Source organism: Mauremys reevesii, linkage group 4, assembly GCF_016161935.1.
Source record: "Mauremys reevesii isolate NIE-2019 linkage group 4, ASM1616193v1, whole genome shotgun sequence".
Lineage (NCBI taxonomy): Eukaryota > Metazoa > Chordata > Testudines > Geoemydidae > Mauremys > Mauremys reevesii.
Window position 1 is genome coordinate 14,993,412 of NC_052626.1, and position 22,481 is coordinate 15,015,892.

General features: G+C 41.4%; 1 protein-coding gene across 4 annotated transcripts in view; it reads right to left on the reverse strand.

Annotated features, from left to right (window-relative positions):
- Positions 1-22,481, reverse strand: part of KCNH5 (potassium voltage-gated channel subfamily H member 5) — a 223,407-nt gene that overhangs the window by 140,022 nt on the left and 60,904 nt on the right. For all 4 annotated transcript variants that reach the window (XM_039538887.1, XM_039538889.1, XM_039538886.1 and 1 more), the window contains 2 exons: positions 21,657-22,049; positions 3,091-3,520 (listed from right to left, as the gene is read on the reverse strand). In XM_039538887.1, coding sequence (XP_039394821.1) covers positions 3,091-3,520; positions 21,657-22,049 — 823 coding nt within the window. The remainder of the gene's footprint in view (positions 1-3,090; positions 3,521-21,656; positions 22,050-22,481) is intronic.

Sequence of the window (22,481 nt, forward strand, 5' to 3'; positions counted from 1 at the left end):
TGAATTACTATCTCTGTTTCCAATGCTAAGCTTAAGACATTTATTTGGCAGTTAGAAAAATGTTGCCAATACCAAACTACTGGTATTAGCAAACATTTACAGGATTAGCACTATAGTTTAGCATCTCCCAAAGGAAAAAGTTCTTTTCTGGCTTATTACAGTTTCTCCTGCATGCTTTCTTCCTTGTATAGCTCCTTTTTGGTTTTCATATGGTCAAATTGTCAATGATGTACACACTCAAATACACACGCACAATCCAGCAGACCTAATTAGTGTACGCATATACCATGACTGCAACGCACAAGCCTGATATTTGCAAGCAGTCATGGCTAGTTAGCCATCTAACTAGCCATGTAAGCAATCAAGTGACCCATTTGGTTTTATTTAGATTTAAGTTTACATTCCACTCACAATTATGATACCTGAATGCACAAATTAGGCCCACACAATTGGGCATGTAGATTTATATGGGCCCATCTTTTACAATCAGATCCTCAAGCATTCACTATTAAATCTGCAAAAGACCCAAACTTCTACTGATTTAATTTTAAAATATAGATAAAAAATTAGGTTCTGCTCCATGTACCTCCCTTCTATGGGCAAAATCCTGCTCACCTTACTCACATCAGTAGCTACACCAATGCCAATGAGATTAGACGCTTGAAAAAGGCAGGTAGGATTTCCCCCCCCGCTGTTCATTCTCTGTACATGCAGATTTTCAGGCTCTGTCCCACTTCACCCTAATCCCCACAATCCCAGTCACCAATTCCATTGGATAGTTCATAGAATCATAGACTATCAGGGTTGGAAGGGACCTCAGGAAGGCATCTAGTCCAACCCCCTGCTCAAAGCAGGACCAATCCCCAACTAAATCATTCCAGCCAGGGCTTTGTCAAGCCTGACCTTAAAAACCTCTAAGGAAGGAGATTCCACCACCTCCCTAGGTAACCCATTCCAGTGCTTCACCACCCTCCTAGTGAAAATGTTTTTCCTAATATCCAGCCTAAACCTCCCACACTGCAACTTGACAAAACAAGGAGTAATGGTCTCATCTGCTACCACTGAGAACAGTCTAGATCCATCCTCTTTGGAACCCCCTTTCAGGTAGTTGAATGAGGCGGGATTTGATAGCTGCTTTCATCTCTTCTGCAGACTAAATAATCCCAGTTCCCTCAGCCTCTCCTCATAAATCATGTGCTCCAGCCCCCTAATCATTTTTGTTGCCCTCCACTGGACTCTTTCCAAATTTTCCACATCTTTCTTGTAGTATGGGTCCAAAACTGGACACAGTACTCCACATGAGGCCTCACCAATGCCGAACAGAGGGGAATGATCACGTCCCTCGATCTGCTGGCACTGCCCCTACGTATACAGCCCAAAGTTCTGCAATGATAGGGATGTGCCCAGCCTGTGTGTCACTTTGATAACACTTAGGATCACTATCGATATCAGCCTCTGGGATGGGCAAAGACTTTTGTTAATATCAAACCTTTAGTTCCAGCATGTATCTTTCATATCTCTACCACATGTTTCAGAGAAGAATGTAAAAACAATGTGCCCAGTTGCAGGAAATGCAAAGATGATGACAAGCCCCATTTCCTCCGCTCCTGCCCTGCCCCAGGTCATTTAATGATGTTGTTCAATTACCTGTGAAAGTCCCTTCCTCTGCACAGCATTAGAGCTCTCCAAAAAAAGCAAGGAAAATAAGATTATTGAAATATTTAAGATGCTGCAAGATCATTCTACTGTCCCAATAATCAGACTTCTGCACATAGTATCAAACCATCGACAAAAAATGTGCAGCTAATCACCACCTGTGTATTTTCTATGTCAGATACACAGTAGCTCAATAATGATCTAGCTTGGGGAGTTGATTTTTATAGATTGCAAGGTTAACTGAAACACATTACGTAAAAAACTCATTAAAAGCAAATTGTATGACACCACACTGTAGACATGCAGTCAGATTGCTGATTCCCCCAATCTTAAAAACAAACTGAACGTGTTAAAAATAGTAAATAGGTTTAATAAGCTGAGGAGTTTAAAGAAAGTTGCTTTTTACAGTTCAGTATTTTGCAAAGATGGACCCAGGTGTTAGCTGAGTTAATTAGCAAAGAGATTATGCAGATCCTAATTTGAAAGGTTTTGTTTGCATCCTTGTTATAGAATCACTTAGTGGTTGTACAGAGCTTTGACAATGTAAAGCATTAGTAGAAGTGCCAAGTATTATGATTATTAAACAGTAAAATATTTCCCTCTTTCACCCATATTCTATTAATATTTATTACATTTTTCAACAATCCCCTGCTATCATTTGCCAGCTCCTCAAACGATGCTATATTTTGAAGATGATTTTTCAGCAAAAGAACTGTCCGGTGCTCTTGCCTAGACAGCATAAAACAAGAAACTGTCCTTTGTACTGCCATTTTAAAGCCATTTTACAGGAGCTGCGAAATAGCAGGAAACTGAGAAGAGGTACAACATAGCGTCTTGCAATGATCTCCTCTACCTCCAGCTTCCATGGTGACAAAACTTACCGTTCTCCGGAGATAAAAATAGAGCTTACAGTAAAACCAAGCCAATGTGATACAGGCACAAACACCTTATGCAATCATCATGCTTTTTTGATAAACAGCTAGGACACCTTGATTGTTTTAATACTATGGGCTAATTTCAGCTGGGCACCATCAGTGTGTGCGTGTGCAAATTTTAACCAAATTCAGATTAAGACACTTAAAATGTACGCAAAATGATCTTTAAAAATACAAAGAAATCCTAGCCTCGCTCTATACAACAGTGATCATACTTAACCTACACTGTATCTTGTAATCTAATCACAAGCTCTGACAATAAAATTGTTCAATTTTTCAGTTGTGGTTTCAGCTTTATTCCCTGGTTATTTATCTGCAGTGGAAGATGCTAAAATATACTCTGTGTGTCAAGAGTGCTGATGCCAAGCATAGGATGCTGAAAATGCAACTAACTGTTAACAGTACAACGATCCAATGCATATAGTTTAAATATTTCTCTTTTAATACTGTACTAATGCAAAGATCTACATGCAAAATAAAATAAAATGATTCTACTTACAGCCAACCATCATCATGGCCACCGAAAAAATCTTCTCTCCATCTGTGGTTGGAGCTATGTTTCCAAATCCTATTGTTGTAAGGCTTGTCATGGTAAAGTAGAGAGAGGATATATACAACGAGTCTTTGCTGGGGCCTCCTTCCCACTGCCCTGAGCCGCTGGTATTGTACCGATAGGGTGCCCCTATACTCAACGCCAACTGGTAGAGCCAGCTGTCTGTCTTGATTGTATTAGTGACTTCATCTATAACTTCATAGTCCCCAATGCTGTACCATATACAGGCTAGCCAGTGGGCCACTAGTCCAAAGACACAGACCAACAGCACTAGTACTGCAGCACCATATTCCAGATAATGGTCCAATTTCCTGGCAACACGACCAAGGCGTAGAAGTCGCACCACTTTTAAGGAACTGAAAAGGCTGCTGATCCCCTAGAAAAGAATAAGTTCCATTACACCATCAGAAATACGCTATTGAGTAAAACAGCATGTAACACAGCCACTCCCACATTTGCCCTGAGTAACCCTCCCGTAAATATTTTTCTTCAATGTTCTAGACAACAGAAGATTGTAAACTCACAAAAACCTCGGTCAGCTAGGTCAAGTTCAGCGCTTACTAGACAAGCCAATGAGCTAGGTGACATCAGGTCTCTTATGAGTACTGAAATAGCGTTAGGGAGTCCAAGAGCAAAGAAGAAACACCAGGTGTGTTTAATATAAGTGGCTAAGGGCCCACTCCTCTACCATTTTAAAGTCAATGGGAGGTTTAGCATAATTTCAGTGGGAACAGGTCCAAATTTAAGTACACAATTGAGAAGGAGGCTTCTCTAAGTTTATTGAAGAATTGTACCCCCTGCAGGACAGTAAATAGGAACACAGAATTGCCATACTGGATCAACCAATGGACCATCTGGTCCAATATCCTGCAGCCAGTGCCATATGCTTCAGAGGAAGGTGCAAGAAAACTTGTAAAGGACAGCCATGGAATAACCTGCACACAGGGGAAACTTCTACTATACCACTCATCAGTGAGTGGCTGGCCAACATCCTAAAACAAGAGGGATTACATCCCTTATTATCTGTAGTCGCATCCAATGTAACGTGGATGTCCTCATTATCCATATAGACAGCTCACTAATTCTGAGGGCGGGATACTTACCTAATCACTGACAGACAATTGCTCTGTTTAGTGGGTATCATATACACCAAGAACCACTAGTCAGAAATGTACACAAAAGATAATTTACTTGCTGGTCAACAGGTATTTCTGTAGAGTAATTTTTTTTTATTTTATTTTTTTACTCAAGAAAAGCACAAATAAATGGAAGCACAAATATTTAGGAAATAGAAGCACAGAGAAATGGTTAAAAAGTAATGGAAACATTTGGGAAGGTGCAGAAAGGGTGTATATCCCCCTGAACGCAAGTATGATTCACAATGGTTTTAATGGAAGTTATACATGCAGAATCGAGGAAAAATAAAGCTCTCAATTTATTGTAATCCCATAATAGAACTAACTTTTGCATTAAATTAATTAGTGATTCAAAATAGAAGCCATCCAAAGGAAGATTTCTAATATAAAATACTAAGAAGTCAGAGACATTTAATTTAAAATAGAAATTAAGACACAGAATGCAATGAGGCAAACATTCTAAGTTTCTGTGCCGAGATTAAATTGCACTTTTCTACGCATCATTATTGAATTAGTCTAGTCAAAACATTAGCTAATTATATTATCAAACTGTAAAATACTGAAATTCCTGTTGTTAATATTAGCATCAAAAAAACCTTATTCCCCTTATGCATCTGTGTCTCCTATCACAGACTGTATTTGAAGGGTAACCTACGACTGATATTTCTAGATTCAACACATTAGACAACAGTCTTGTTTTTTAAATCCAGTACGTTTTCCAAATTCAGTCATTTTGTTTCAGATCCCCAAATCCTTAAATTGAATATCTGTAACTGCATTGCAGTGCACACAGTGACTGATACTAAGAAAGGAAGTGGAATTTTCTAGTTTTGATTACTATATTCTGCATTTAAGTTCTCTCACTTTTACACAAGGTATTATTACTCTGATTTCCAACTGAGCAGATGCCTGTTCATTTTCTCTAATACATGGTCATTGGTAGAGCCCTGAAAATCTGAGGATATCCACTTTACATCCGCAGACCATGTTTGTGGATCTAATGTGAATACAAACTTTGTATCCACACAGGGCTCTAGTCCCATTGGGCCATGGCACATTGTGACCCTCATGTAAAAACCACTGAAGTAAATGGAAAAGATTCCCACTGACTTCACTGAGTCTACTACAGTCTAAGAGACCCACAAAGCAAAAGCCCCAATACACATTTTTTAAAAAGGAGAGTATACTCTTATGATACTACATTGCACCAAATTCATCCGTGGCGTCACTCCACCAAAGTCAGCACTTTACAAATTATAGGCCTGATCCTGAAAAGTTCTAAAAACCTTCTGTGACATCAACAGGAAAAAAGATGAGAATGGGAGAAAGTCCCTGCAGGATAGGACCCTGTAGTGGGGACACCATTTGCCTGGCTCCCTCGTGTGGCCAGAGGTGTTTCCATGGCACCCTGTCTGCCCCCTCTCTTTGGGGCCCCTTACAAGTGCCATATAGTCTCTCAGGGGAGGGCTGATGGTAACCCTGAGAAAATGGGTCAGTAGCCCAAAGTAATTCAAGATACTCCTCAGTATCTCAAACACAAAGTCTGTCATAGCAACCCCATCTCCAAAGCTCCCGCTAACCACTGAGCCTTTATTCTGCCCAGCAGAAGCCGAGCCTGCCAGCTCTGCCTTCCTTCAGCGCACGCAATGTTCCGAGAGGGAAAGCAGCATGTACCCTCCTCGCCTTCTGACGGCTCCTCCTGATTGGTCGGGAGAGGAGCCCTGCCCCAGCCTGCAGTATAGGGCTCCTGATCCCAGGACCTTAAACTAACAGTCTCCCCATCCCACTGCTAACTGCCTGGAATCACCTCCTCTCTTCCTCTTTCAGCCAGTTTCCGAGCCTGGGCTCACACCAATATCCCTGGGATGGGGGTCTTCTGCCCACACCCCCACCCCGCTTAGGCTTAAAGGGCCAGTACGCCCCATTACAGGCCCCAATACCTCTGTCAAGTAGGTATGTATTATTCCCCTTTTACATATGGAGAGACTGAACCAGAGATTCAGTCCACTGTCAGGCTTGGATTAAAACTCAGGAGTTTCTTATTGTTATTATCTGTATTACTGTAGTTTCCAGGACCCCTAGTCATTAACCTGAATCCCACTGTGCAAGGTGCTGTACAAACAAAAGGACAGTCCCTGCCCCAAAGATCTGCTTGGGTGTGGTGTTCTGTCCCATCAAGTGGCACTGAGACTACTTAGAGAGAGAGTTAAATGAGTCTGCTTTACAGCCTTAGCTTTGGCTTTTAGCTCATACGGTCGAGGCTCATGCACTAAGCTCCAGAGGTCCCCAGTTCAATCCTACCTGCCGACAACCAGAATCTGTTGGCGTTACACTTACAGTCTGGTTCATCCTCCTATGCTCACAGTCAATATTTTCTCTTTCTAAGTTGTAAAGATAAGTTAGTACCAGTACTATTAACCTCAAAAATAACATTTAACTCCAAGTCTCAGAGAAAGTCTGTGCTGGAAATTACACCCTCTCCCAAACATACATAATGATTACCTTTTATTTTGCATCACTGACCCAGGAGCTATTTATCATACCATAAAACAAAGGGGAACACTCAATTGTAACTGCTATTGATATATGCCTTACCTGAAATAGTATAACTGTGAAACTTGTTCAAACAGCCTGCTAGTCTCCATTTAATTGGATCAATTGTTTTAAGGCCAGTAAAAAGAGATTTACAGTCTGCTTAAACTAAGAAGAAGGTCAGCAGTTTAAAAAAAATCTTTTCCACAAATGCACTGTACCAAGGCCCCAGTTCAGCGAAGCACTTAAGCACATACTTGACTTCAAGCATATGAGTTTTCCTGTTGAAATCAGTGGGACGACTCAGGTGTTTAAGTACGGGGCTGGGCCTGAACGGGTACCTTTGGTGCTTCCTCTGACACAAAATATCGCCCAAGGATAATGGTGTAACTGATAGATTGTTCACACAGGGCTTTGCCAAAGATTCAATAGAGGTGGAATTAATTAGGGCAACTGGATTTTAGTGTCAACCTACATTCTTTACGGCATGGATTTAACACAGGCTGTTGTGTTTTTAATCCAACAGCTTGCAATTTGTCTGTGTGTTCATTCTCCCTTCAGGCGGCAGGCTGTATTTATATTAGATTATGATAACTTATGGATCATGTTAAAAAAAATCTATCTTGGAAATCCAATGCTATTTTTAAAGGGGTGTGCTAGCTTGGCCCCAGCACCCTCAAAAACTGTGGGAGCGGAAAGGGGATTTAGAGCAACCTGAGTGGTGCAGCTATGGATCTAGTCCAATTTTCTCATAATATCCTTCAGATCTTGTAAAATACATCCTTGACACTGAAGATCCAGCCTCCCAGGAGGATAATTTGTCATTACATTAACATATCTGGGCAGAAAGTCAATTGAGTCAAATGCTTGCAATATCTCATAGACTACATGTTCTCTACTTGAGGACATCAGATTGTATTATGAGCGTGAACACAATTCGAAACCATATCTCATGAAATGAAAGGGTTGTGGACAGGGTTTTAAATTATGGCACAATGAGACCAGGCCACTTTCTCATCTCACAGCTTGTCTGGTCTTCAGAATTTTCCTAATTGAAAAACTGTTTACGCAGAAAAGCCATTTCATTTGTACAGATTTGGAAGTATTAAATCCAAAAATAATATTCAAAATCCATTTATGATTTTCTTGTTTTAAAAAGTTCAGGGAATGATCTAAAGTCCATTGAAGTCAATGGAAAAACTCCCCTTGACGTCAGTAGCCAATGAATCAGAAAATAAAAGAAAATAAAAATTATCAAATTGTACTTATTGTGACAAAGCCAGACATTTACAGGAGAGGAAAAAACAAACTATGATAAAGTTTAATAGCCTCTGTACTGCATATGCTGTTCTCTGATGACTGCACGGAGATTTGTGTTTACTCCAGTTCATCTAAACTCACATTTTAAAAAAAAAAATACAGTGGCTATAAATGGGAAAATCCTGCCACTATTCTCACTTGAAATTATTGTGATGTTCTCCCTCTCCTGATGTTCAGAATTTGGCCAACTGTTGCTCCATCCACAATCTCATTTCTTTAGTTAATATTGAATCCTCAACTTCCTTGACCCTTCTCTGTGGTTTTAAGTCCTTGTGCGGTATGCAGACTTGGTTGGTTGACAAACTACTTCTGACAATGGAAAGAGATCACATGTGCTTGCCGATTCTTTCAAATCTATCAGCAATGTTGGTAATGATGACCACAAGGAATCAGGGACAGTTTTGAAGACCTACACAGGGATAGGTATAGCTGAGCGGCACAGTTCATTTTTTCTGGAGAGAACACAGCCAGTAACATTGGGCATTCGCTCCTCTCATCCATGAGCTCTTGTAATAAGTACAACAAGTTTCTGATCTAGCATCCTTCCTATTAAATAGGCACATGAAGCCATTGGGGATATAGTGGGGCTGGCTGTGATATCTTCTGCATATTCAGATGGTAGCAGTTTTCCTTCTGTACTTAGCAAGAAGAGCATTTTCAATGAAGGGTCCTTTACTCACCATTGGTTAAACAAAGCCCACATTTGTTGACTTTGGTATATTGTCTTCTCAAACTTTCTTGAAATGGCACATTGAACAAGGAGACTTAGTTTAGAGGGTTGACTGACTGAGTATTTATCTTGTTGAATTATAGACTGGACTGGTATTAATGTTGCATGACACTACTATTAATGTTGTCCGACACTTCCTATTATAAGACCCTGATTTCAGTTGCTTATAACTTTGCCAAACTTCAACCAATTTGGCTAAAATTTTCCATTGGGGGTGTCTATCTCATTCTGAGAATGAGGTTAGAGGAAAATACATTGTTTTGCCCATGTTAAAAAAATTCTGGCAACTTTTTCTTTTAAAAGCTCTAGTGCCCCTATGCTTTGGAGAAGGATTTGACATTTGGCGGGGGAGGACTTCTGTGTCAGAGATGTGACTTTTCTTTTCCCAGTAAAAATCCACCTAAATTTGGTGAAGTTTAAGACATTGAGAAATCATAGCTTGCACATGCTCAGCAGAGTCTTCTTAGATTTTAGCAGCTAGATTCCCCAAAGATTCAATGCACACTGGGCATGCTTCAGCCAGGAGCTGAACATGACTTTCCTCTGCAGCTGTAGCTCTGGGCTGCTACAGGATGTGCTGGGTCAGGATGCCTGAAATGGAGGCTCCCGGTGCTCTCAGTTCAGATGCTTTCCCAGATGGGTCCAGGCAGCATAGAACAGCAAGGAATCTACCTGATTTAAACACAGAGAAGTCAAGGACCAGACCTGCAGAGGAGGTGGGGGGACCAGACTGGGACAAGAAACCTAAGGGGTGGGGAATAGGACTGGAGGGTTGCACAGTGGGGTGAAGAGGGAAACTAGGCCTGAGAGTTGGGGTGGGGAAGGAGACTGGGGCTGGGTGCCAGAGAGGGAAATGGGATGGTGGGGGACTGGAAGACAGTAGGTGGGAAGAAACTGAGATTGGGTGAAGAAAGGGAGAGGACTCAGACTGGATGGGCAAAGAGACTGGGACTCGGAGTGAAGGGGAACACTGATATCGGAGGAGGATCCTGGGGAATGAGATTGGGACCGAGAGCCAGTGGGGACAGGGAACATGGGCAGGGATGGTGGGAGAAGTGGAGCTGAGGTAGAGGAGATTGACAAAATCAGATGAAGATTTGTGTGGGGGACTGGAACTGGCTGATGAAGGAAACAGAGAACAAGGACCTGGGGGTGGAAGTTGGAATGGCTGGGCAAGGAGACTGGGACTGAGGCAGGGAACCCAGAGGGGTGAAACTAGGCCTTGCTAGGCAAGAAGGCTGGGACCAGGATGAGAAGCCTGAGAAACAGAGACTGCGATCGACTAGGGGAGATGATTGGGACTCATGCCCCATTCACTATAGACGCAGCTTTTGCAACAAATGAAGCCAAGTGTCCTATAGATAAGTCTCTTTCACCACATAATCCTGATTCATCCCCAGAACAGGTCCATTCTGTGCCTAAATGAGGCAGGGGTCCTGTGGAAAAAATAGTATGCAATCATGTAAATTCACCATGAAAGCTCATGCTCCAATACGTCTGTTAGTCTATAAGGTGCCACAGGACTCTTTGCTGCTTTTACAGATCCAGACTAACATGGCTACCCCTCTGATACTAAAAACTATTATAATTCATATGCAAAATGAGCTGATTTGAAGCACAGGGAACCTTAATTCTGGCATTTCCCAACTTTTGAGTACTTGATTTTGCAACCTTAACAATGTTCCCTGAACACAGTTCTTTGTGTTTATAATATATAATGTGCGTACACGCACACCACACAGAGAGCGAGCTATGCACAGAAAATAAGCACCTAGGACAGGGCTTTCAGAAGCATTCAATGTTAGCCAAACTCTGCTCCCATTCACTTTACTAGGAGCAGATTTTATCCAAAACTGAGGACTGTTAAAAATCCCATTCTTAGAGTCTTAGGGATAGCAGTATTTTTATAAAATTGATATAAAAAACATAATACCCTGCAATTATATTTTTATTCACAGCCATGAAGTATCATAAAACAATCCCTTTTAAGCAACTATGTAAATTTGTTTGATTTTAAAATGTCATCAGCCCAGTTCTGCTACCATTTATACAAGTTTTAGTGTGACTTAAGTCAATGGAATCTGAATGGGGCACATCTTATTCTGAAAAGAAAATATTTTACAGAATAACATCTCTTAGTTACTTTACAATGATAACCTAGCATATCTTTCCTAAGGTTTGGAAATCTCTTTCAAGCATAGCATTGTAAAAATCTAGGCAGAGCCTTCCTTTAGCTAACAATACTAACAGTATGTTGGACCCTTGTGTGCACCGAATTGGTAAATTGCTCTGTAACTTTTTAATATTACAGGATGATTTTTTCCTTCAGATACATTTCAATTTTTAAATATGATTTCGTTTGACTTTTTTATTTATTAAGCTCTGGGCGCATATACAAAAAAAGATAAATCATACAAATTAAGAACAATGTCTGACATTTGAAATCCTCCCAAACTCACAAATCTGGGACTCCAAGGAAACATTTATTAACCCCTGTCCCAAAAAACCCTATCCCAGAAAAAAGGTGGGGAGAAAAGAAATGCTTTGCAGTAGATCCAGAAGGTCAATAAATTCAGGCCCTGACAAACCTATAGGGGAGGCAAGCACCAGGGTTCAGAACTTTTCCATAAAATGGGGTCCCAATTAAACAAGGGTCCTGCTAATTCAAATACCTCAGCTGCTCTTAACTCTCACTATCATGACCAGAGGACCTAGTCTTTGAGCCAGTATGGCTGGCCCCAGGGCCACCCAAGCAGCAGGCCCTGGTGGCCCTGGGGACAGCCACACCGGCCACTGTTGGAGCGGCTCTGCAGCCAGCCACTCGGGCGGTCCCGCAGCCAGCTGCACCAGCCACTGCCCCAGAGACCGCCCAAGCAGTGACCGATCCGGCTGGCCCCAGGAACCGCCTGGCAGCAGTCCTGAGGCGACCGGAGGAGCGGCTGGCCCCCTGGAGCTTTCGCCCACACACACAGCAGTGGCCAGAGCGGCAGCAGGACCCCCGAGGCTTCCCCCTCCCCGCAGCTGGTGCCGCAGGCTCCCCTGTTCCTCACCCCGCTGCCCACCCCAAGATTCAGTCAGGGGTATTTGTATGGTATAAGTCATGGACAGATCACGGGCCGTGATTTTTTGTTTCTTGCCCGTGACCTGTCCATGACTTTTACTAAAAATACCCGTGATTAAATCATAGCCTTCCTCATGGTTTTAGCTGTGGAAGTCCCTGGTTCAATCCACGATATCGGTAAAAATGGCCTCTGTCAGAGAAGCACAAATAAAATATACTCCCTGCATATTCTGCACTAGCTAAAGCTTCCATCATATTGAAATCAAAGCTGGGGGACAAGACAGAGATGAACATCTTGATCAAGATCAAAGTTTGGCTCCCCCCACCCTTATGATTTAGTCCTCAGGCCAGCTAAGATTGCCTGGACCTGAAACATGAACATATGCAAATATAAGCTTAAGAATACGGTCCTCTCTAGCTCCCACCAAGCTGTAGATCTTTTGGGGAAAATTAACAGATCTCTCCTTTGGGACTGGGAGCCTGCTTCACGGCTCCTTGGAAGGATCAGAAACAATAATGCAGCAGAGATTCCAGACTTGACCTACCTGAATTTGATTTAGAAGTTGTCTAGAAGTGCAGTGCCCCTGCACTGTACTGTAATGTTAAATTGTGTTACTAAGCAATTAGTAAGTAATAAGCAAGAAATAAGCACAGCTCCAGAAGGTACATAGCGGTGCAGTGAAAAACAAGCACTGCATCGTGACATATAAGCTGTTTGAAATTTTACAAGTAAATCACTCTCAACAAAAATTTTTTCCAAGTTGAGCTACTTAAATAGAGCTTAGCCTTAAAATCCCTGGTTAACTTCTTAATGCTTCTTTTCTGAAGTTAATGTTCAAACAAATCTTCCAACACATCATATACGCTCACAGGCCTTTTTTAGGTAATCAATTAATGTACTAAAGCCTCATGGATACCAACCTAAGTGCTAGTGCAAGAAAAATAAAAAGCAACTTTTTAAGGACTAGATTTAGGGCTGGACTCATTCTATATGTCTCCCTATGGATGTAAGAGCATAACCTCTGCACAGGCTATTAAGACCTTAGATCCAGATGAACAGAGGCCCATTTACACCACTGAAGTCAAAGGGAGTTTTGTCATTGACTTTGATCAGCGTAGGATTGAGCATTTACTCCCCTCGCACAGCAGGTCGGCAGGGAGTGGATGGGGAGGGGCAGGGACTGGGTGAAGCCTTGGCTCCAACCCTCCCACTAATAGCCAGCAAGTGGAATGAAGCTCGCAGCAAACAACCACATCCTCGCCCCCAGATCGGGAGAGAGCAGTGAAGGAATACTCAGAGGGGTTTCTCAGGGTACGCCTACACTACAAACCTAAGTCGACCTATATTAAGTCGACTTACAGCCACCGCAGTAATTACTGCTATAGTGCAGATCCACACTACACTCCTTGGTTCGGTCGTGCATGTCCGCACCAGGAGCGCTTCCACCGACCGAAGAGGGGCAGTGTGGGGAGCTGAGAGGCTGATCTCTTAGCTCCACTGGCAGCTCCCTGCCAAGAGCCTGTCTGCCCCAGAGGCTCCCAGAGGGCTGCCCCCCCCACTACCACCTGGGGCTTCTTGCCTCCCCTCGGGCGTCTCGCCTGCCCAGCTGGGAGCGGGGTCCAAAACTGCCCCAGCTTCTTTCCCCAGCTCCCAGCTAGGCACAAGTTTCAGCCACTCAGCTCTCTGCGGGGGGCTTTCTTGTCAATGTCACAGCTCCTGCCCTTAGCATGTATTTAACAAAAGTAAGGATCATGTCAAATTACAATGACATCTTCCTTGAAAACAAGGAATATTTTTCTATTTAGCCATTCAGTTGTTTTTTTCCTATGCCGTCTTTGGACTCCATTTTGCGTACAAGAACTTTATGCTCCAAATATTGTAAAGTGTTCTATTCCCTCCACTTCCTTTTGCATGAAGTAATTTGAATATTACAGATTTGTGCCACTGCAGTCAGTGTTATTTAGGGCTGCATCTGAAAAGATTCCTTCACTTGCCTTGTTTTCTTCCTAAACCCTCTCCTTTTGCCAGAGAGACAAGCAAGCAGGACTCAATGCTTCCCTTGAAAGTATTCCACATGGAATTAGCCCAATTAGACCCTGTGTTAGTTAGTGTATGTCTTACTAAAGATATGAATTAAAATGACTTCTGTCCCACATCTGTTTCCCAGTAATGTATGAAGTACATTTAAATAAAAGAAAAAGGCAGATGAAAAGCGTAATTAAAATTCAATATCCTATATTTTAAACCAATGGCTAGAAAACTTGAATAGAATCTGACACTATGGACAAATATATTGGAACAAATTCATTCCTGGTGTAATTCAGAAAACTTCAATGGACTTGCATTAGGAACTGTATGGTTCATTATAGCTGTATGGTATACTTACGCAAGACTACATTTATTCTTGGCCATGCTAAGCAAGCCATTGTATTTATTACATTATATACTTTTCTGCATAGCACAGAGGGAATGTGGTATTCTTCATATTTAATGACTTTCAGACTGCATAGAAATGAGAAATTGCCATGGCTTGGTCTGATCACTTCTGTCATTGTGTTACTCAGAGTTTTCAGCATAGTTTAACACTTAGCTTCACTGGTGATTCAATTCTGGGTGGGGTTTCTGTCAGCCACTTGGAGAAAAACAAAAGTAGCTAACATCAGACTGTACCATTTAGTACCAGTGCTACTTTCTTATTAAGTACGTCAATTCATCTTGCTAGCACATTGAAATCAGGTATCATAAACCCTTCATTTAAGTACTTTAGGAAAGGTAATACTTTTGGTAAGTTATTGTAAATGGTATTACTGCTGAACTAATTGAATCAGCTTTCAATTTATAAAAATTGCTATTTTGTCTAGTAAAATGAATGCATGGAAGTTTCTGCAACTACTATAACAGATCAAAATTGGTACTAAAAATTATATTACGCTATTAAAATTTCTCGGTCTCAGTGTGATATGTACAGATTTGTGTATTTCATCTAGTCTGACCTGCATAGAATTTCATCATGACTAAAGCATATCGTCTAGAAAAGAATTCAGTGTTCATGTTAAGAATTTAAAAGATGGAGAATCCACTACAACCCTTGGTAGTTTGTTCCAATGAGCAATCACCCTCCCTGTTAAAAATGTGTGCCTTACCATAGAACCTCAGAGTTACGAACACCTCAGGAACGGAGGTTGTTCGTTACTCTGAAACGTTCGTAACTCTGAACAAAATGTTGTGGTGGTTCTTTCAAATGTTTACAACTGAACACTGACTTAATACAGCTTTGAAACTTTACTATGCAGAAAAAATGCTGCTTTCCCTTTATTTTTTCGGTAGTTTATGTTTAACACAGTACTGTATTGTATTTGCCTTTTTTTTTTTCTTTTTGATCTCTGCTGCTGCCTCATTAAGTACTTCCAGGTCCAAATGAGTTGTGTGGTTGACTGGTCAGTTCATAACTCTGAGGTTCTACTGTATTTCCAATTTGAATGTGTCTCGCTTTAACTTCCAGCTGCAGGTTCTTGAAGATTAATATTAGGTGCAGAGGAACGTGCCTAAAACAAACCATCTGAAAACCCAGGCTGCTATCCAGTTCTACCACCACACAAATCCATCTCCATATCAATACTTCCTACCTCATTCTTTACAGAACCAGACGTGTTATTCCCAGCCCATTGCTCTGGCAGAGATAGGCTAAAACTTCCACTTTTTGCTTCATTACTAACCAGAAGCCTCCTTAATTTAAACCAAAATTCACAGTAACATTAAAAGCACCAATCATTTAGTAAACCTATGAAATCTGCGCATGAAGGATCCAGCCCTATTTAAACTGGTGTGAAAACAATTTGAAGGCGTGTCTTCCACCTTCCAAAGAACTAATTTTTGGATGATTCTATTCTACATGAGTTCTTATATTGCACTCATCACCCTAGTATCTAAGCACCAGTACCCAAGACTCCTCAATCCTATGCCATTTAGGGAATCCAGATTTACTAACGGGGTGATGATAGCCTGGGTAATTCACACTAACTGACTATGGGTCTTTGTCCTTCTCTAGTACCTGTACCATGTATAATAGTTGTGCCTCCAAGCCAATAGCTTTGGTGGAAGCTGATGTTTAGGTTTTTAGATCCAGAAGTCCCTGGTTCAATCCCCGCAGATAATGCAACTCAGGGAATTGTTAAACCTGATTGAAAATTCAGAAACGCCTGTCTTAACTACAGCTGTTAAGTGCTGTGTAGCTCCATAATATAACCAACGTCCCTTGGGCTAAGTGTTTCTTGGGAAAAAAACAAAAATCCAGAGTGTTGGCATACAAAATTTGTGATACAAGACATCTGTGTTTCTGGACAAACTGTGGCAGTAGTGGATGACTTCATCTACTTAAGCAGTAAACTGTCATCAAACAGGTGCAGCCATCCAGACATTCTAAGGAGCGCTGGTCTAGCACTTTCACCCAAGAAGGATCTGCACAGGGTCTGGAGCCCAAAGAAGGAGAAACTATAGGCAAAAGTAAGGATTTATCAAACCTGCCCATTTCCAATCCTTAAATACGGATCTGAAAGATGGACATTGCTTAAACAACACATCAGGAGGCTGGAGGCATTTCATACGCATTGCCAGCGCTGACTACTAGATATAAGATGGTTATAGGGATGTATCATTGAGAAGCGGCATTGAAAGGACTGAAGTCATCATTGGCCGCCTCTAGCTGGCCCTTTTGGATCATGTTACCCACCCTGGAGACAAAGTCTCCAAGACATCGAGAGCTTAAAAAAAATTAAATTAAATTAAAAAAAAAAATCAGATCTGAGGTCAGGAGAGGACACTGCTCAGTCACAGACTGTCAGTGGTTGCATGGTCACCCACAATAAACCTGCCTGCACCAAATCAGTAATAACCCTGTGGAGCACTTAGACGCCTGGAATAAAGCCCCACAGTGTGGTCACGGGCATTCAGTGCTATAGCCCTCCACTGCATAAGCACAGTATTGTTGCTGCTATTGTTGCAGATCTTACATATTTATAAATACCACTGAAGTCAACAGGAGTTTTGCATAAGTAAAAACTTTGGATTCAAGTTAAAAAAAAAACAAAAAAACAGTCCCAAATCTTCAAACTTTTAGACACTTTCATTTTTACTTTAGCAGTTAACTGGGTGACCTGATTTTCAGAGCTGTGAACCCAGATTTTCAGAGCTGGGTTAAGATGCTTATACTTCCAAGTCTGAACAATTTAGCCTTTTCTTTTTAAACTGGCTTGAGCTAATTAATGACGACACCTGGCATTTTTCTGATTTCTAGGCCTGCGTTATCCTACCCATTTTCCTAGGTATGGCGGGTAATCTGCAAAAGAATTATTCAATTTCTCTCTTCAAGTATTTCTCTTTTCTCCAAAATATTTTACCATGTTTTCCTATCTCCCTAATACCACTTAAACACATAATTCTCCATCTACCATGTCAATTTAGATTGCTTTCCCTGTGTGGTTCTCCCTCTCTCTCTCTCTCATTATCCTACCTTTCTCCCTACCTGTCACATCATCCAAATCCTCTTAAGCTCGTTATAAGATGCCTCTATAACTCTTACTGCGTAAAGCTACACCTCTTCATCTGCATCAAATCATCCTAATCCTCTCCTAGATCTTAGTGTCATAATCCTTTTCCTCCACATTTTGCTGCTGTGACTCTACTTCCACTGAACAATAAAATCATGTTGATTTGCAGTCATATACACCTACGGCTGAATTCTCAAAAAGCATTCAGCAATGGCCTAACTCTGTTCCCAGTGAAATCAGTGGTAAAATGCCCAGTCTGGCCAACATTCCCTGCTTTTGAACATGCTACCCCAGCATTCTTTCCATACGTTCCCTCGTTTTGGGTTTCTTGGCACATGCTTCCTATTTCTTTCCTATCTACAGTAACTGAATTATAAAATAGTTAATTATTCACACGGTGGCCAGTAAAAGAAATACTGAGATCCGTATGCTTATACTGCGATAAATTAATTACTGTATAAGAAACTACAGAAACCCCCTATCATATAGATATATATATTATATATATAGTGACAAAGTATTGTCCTTGACTCCGTGGGTCCTGCATTTCCTGGTGGATTTCGCTAGCCTCAGAGGCTCACTGTGACCCTACATGTAGCCCTTCTCTCTCTAGAGGCAAGAGTCACAGCTTACTGAGCCATTTTCATCATAAGCCAACAGGGGAGGTGAGGAGAAGCAACCCTCCCTCGCATAGTCTCTGTTGTCTCCCAGTCTCAGTGATTAATCAGGGAGGGGAGGGGGGAGCCCGGGCCCACCCTCTACTCCGGGCTCCAGCCCAGGGACCCTAAAATTAGCAGCCATGGTAGCTGACTTTTTGGAAATAGGACATGTACAATTCCCTGGGCCACTTCCCCACAGCAGCTTCCACTCAATATCTCCTTCACCGTTACCTCAGGGCCTCCTTCCTTACACCCGATATGAATTCAAACTGCTTCATTCCTCCAACAGCACGACTCCCTCCTATAACTCCTGACATCCATGCTTCACTGACTAACTGGGAGGCTTTTAACTAGTTTCAACCAGCCCTTGATTGGCTTCAGGTGTCCCAGTCAATCTAGCTATCACCACTGCCTTCTAGAAGGATCTTAATTTGCCCCAGGTGTCTTGATTAACCTGGAGCAACTGACATTTGGTTACCATGGTACCAGGGATTTGTTTAGCCTGGGACTAACATACCTGTTCCTCACTACTTTACTGTAGCCATCTGGCCTTGCCCCATCACAATACACACACACACACACACACACGGTAGATAGACAATAGATAATCATTAGTTTATGGCATAGAATAGAGAGTGTGTATCTTAAAGTGGACTGTGGGGAGCTAGTAGTCTACATTTTGTTCTCTCTGGACCAAATTCAGATGCGTGTGCATGAGGGGCTACTGGCACCAGAGATCCATACTTCTAAACCTCCTGCGTTTCCCTTCAACACTCTGTGAGGGTGCACTGTAGGGCCCGACAGAGAGGCAAAGTTACAACATGGGATCTCTCCTCCTTCCCCACCACTCCACCACCTGCCTTCATCCCCACCAGAAATGGCCAGTGCATCTGATGAGCCCTGTGGGGAAAAAAGGGGGTTGGACTTATGATCTGCAAGAGTCCAAACTAAGAGCATAGCCTGAAATTTCCAGAAGTCAAAGAAAGCCAAGAATTTCCTCCCTCCTTGCTGTGGGACTGGAGGGGAACGTTGGGCCAGGCTGCAAGTTGAAGAGCTTGTATAGCACTCTGTGCAGCCCCTTGGGATTAACCCTGCCTTTGGGCCATCCTTCACTGCCAAGGCATGTGCCCAAAATGGAGCAGAAAATTTTTCATAAGTGCTAGGGCAGTAGGTGCTGATTCCACAGCAACAATTTCTGATGGATATGCCTTGAGCACTGCTTCAACATGCAGCTTGAAGCCAAGTTCCTTACCCATTCCTTCCTTTTTTCTTCAGTGCCACAGTGAACAATTTGAAGGCAAGGCACTTTCCAGAAGCAAAAGGTAGAAACATCTGTCCTTCTCTTACCTAGCTCAAGGAGGAATTTGAGCCACCTTCTCATCAGACCGACAGTATGTGAGAATATTTCTCACAGCACTTCCAACCTGAGTATCTCAATTTCCTTATCACATCAATATCATTTGGGAGAATTGCTGGTACCAAGCCCAAAAGTTCTCTCACAGGAAAGCAGTCAGTTCAGAAAACTCAAAGACAAATGAAGAAAAAGCCCAAACAACTACAACCTTCCAGAAAACAAAAAACTGCAAAAAAAGATTTACATTTAAACGGTAATAAATGAAGACACCCGCCATCCCCATCAGAAAAGACTTCGCTTGCAGGCAGAGAAAAAGGAAAATTGAGCCAGGAAGAAGAGCTCAGTGCCTTATTATACAGGTGACTTCTAAGCCCCCCAGAGTCTGTTTTTCAGGCACTAATAAGTAGATTCCTAATAGCCATCCCTCTTTGAAAGGTTCCAGAGCTACATGATGACATTTTATGAAAGAGAAATACAACAAATGGCTCACTTACTTACCAGGCGTGGAAACTGTCAAACATCTACATTGTTAGCAGCTTGGCCATAATTGCTCTAGGCCTAGTGTAGCTAACAATCCCCTTTTTGTTAGTGTTTGTTGGTGGTCGGTGTGTGTGTGTGTGTGTGTGTGTGTGTGTGTGTGTGTGTGTGTGTGTGTGTGTGTGTGTGTGTGTGTGTGTGTGTAATTTTTAAAACCTGCCCCGTAACTTTATAAATCGCACACACCACTAATATTCTCTTATGCTGCTTAGCAAGACACTGTCCCTTCCCTTAAAGGACAACGTTGCTTAGCGAAAAACCCAACAGCCAAATTTATCCTCCAATGTTTGCAGAGTTTCAATTCTAGTGAGTATAAACGTGACCCTAACTGAATTTAAAATTAGAAATAACCCAGTGCAGTCAGGCTCTTTTATTATATATATATATATATAGTTTACATTCCGTAATGCATGTCCTGCTCGTTTTCCACATTCAAACACACACACCTGAAGACCCATGATATTTTTGTAAAGTAAGGCTCTTGTTAATGTGGAACTAGTATTTCTTCCTATGTTAATAAGCTATGGTACATTAACAACCTTGTTAGGATCAGCTTCTTACATGGATTGTCTGTATAACTTGATTCCAGATAGACAGCTCTCATATGAGCTTGCATTTAAACTGCAAGGATTATTACTTCTGTTACATTTGCTATAAATAAAATTGAACAATGTCAAAAGATTATACTAAGCAGAAAGGCAGGGGTGGCATTTAAAAGGAGCTTTGCAAAATCTGTACCAAAAAACCTGCATTAAGAAATAGGAGGGTGGATTTTTTTTAAAGTGAGGCTATATAGTTGCAGTGATAAGAATTCTTTAAGGATTTAAAAAAATCACTTGAATTGTTCAAACAAATAACAGTTCAGATAATAAAAAATGAACAAGGACTTTTTCATCTGTTTAATGTCCGAAGGATACGAGGCCCCAAAGGGAAACTAAAATGAGTTCTTATACCATTATGGCTGCATTTTAATATTGAATTTTGTCTACAGTGATTCATGTATGCATTATTAGTTGTAGTTATTGCTTGTTTCTCCATTACTTTAGCCTGCAAGCTTGATTATTTTTAAATGTTATTAGGACTAAAAGTTAAGAAGCTTTAATTCAGTGGCCTTTTTAAGATTTGCACTTTTTTCCTCAAGTAGTCTCCAAAAATTCAAGATATGGCTCTAATTAAGCCTTTTAATATTCAGACAATAGTGGTGTTCGTCTCCCAAATAGAAATTAAAAAAAGAAGTTGCAAGGAGGAAAGGAAAAACAGCAGGGTATAAATAGCAATTATGGTCATGATTTTCAAAAACATTCAGAGGTGGCCTTTGCTCTGCTCTCACTGAAGTCACTGAGAGCTTTACCATTGACCTCAGTGGAAGAAGAGTTAGGTCAACAGTGAACAATTTTTAAAACCTGCCCAGTAACTTTATAAATCGCACACACCACTAATATTCTCTTATGTTGCTTAGCAAGACACTGTCCCTTCCCTTAAAGGACAACGTTGCTTAGCAAAAAACCCAACAGCCAAATTTATCCTGCAATGTTTGCAGAGTTTCAATTCTAGTGAGTATAAACGTGACCCTAACTGAATTTAAAATTAGAAATAACCCAGTGCAGTCAATTTCATACAGATTGCAATTGCTTACCTCGTCCACATTCTCAAAGGCATTGATGATGTCATAAGGTAAACAGGACAGAAGGTCTATCACAAACCAAGTTTTCAGGTAGTTCATCCTTATGAGTTTGGGATCAGATATAACCTCTCCCCCAGGGCCAACAAAGGTCGTATGAAAGTTTAAAACAATGTCAACCAGAAAAATAACATCCACCACACTGTCCAACACCAGCCAGGCTATGTTGTTCTGTTTCGTTTTGAAGGAGACATTGTAGGGAACCATAATTGCTGTATAGAAGGTTAGAATTAAGATGACCCAGTCCCAGGTGGTCTTAAAAGCACAATAGTGTAAAATAATGTGTGGTGGAGTCTTTGGAGCTTCTTGTTTATACTGAGGAAGAATATCAGACCCAAGCTGGAGAACCTATAAAAGGAAAGAAACACAGATGTTACGGCTTTCAGTTAACATTCATTATAATAGGCACTTTCTGAAATTGTGTAATACACAGAATTAAGGAAAGAATGTTTTTGTTATACCCTGAAGGTTCCAAGGCTACCTGTGGTTTCTAAATTATTTAATTTGTTAATCTCATGAGCTCATCAGTGCATAAATCAGGTAGGAATGAGTGGAGGTGGCGGTCACTCAATGAATGGGAAAAGTGTAAAGCGTAAGGGTAATCTTACAAAAACAAAGATCATTTGCAGACGGACAGAGCGAAAACAAGGCCAACAACTACTGCTCAAAAGTTCAAAGTAAAGTACTCTGCCAACTAACTGGCATGAGGCCCATCTGGATTCAGCTCATGCCCTGCAGTTACAAATATGAGATCTCATTCATACCTATAGGTACTGGAAA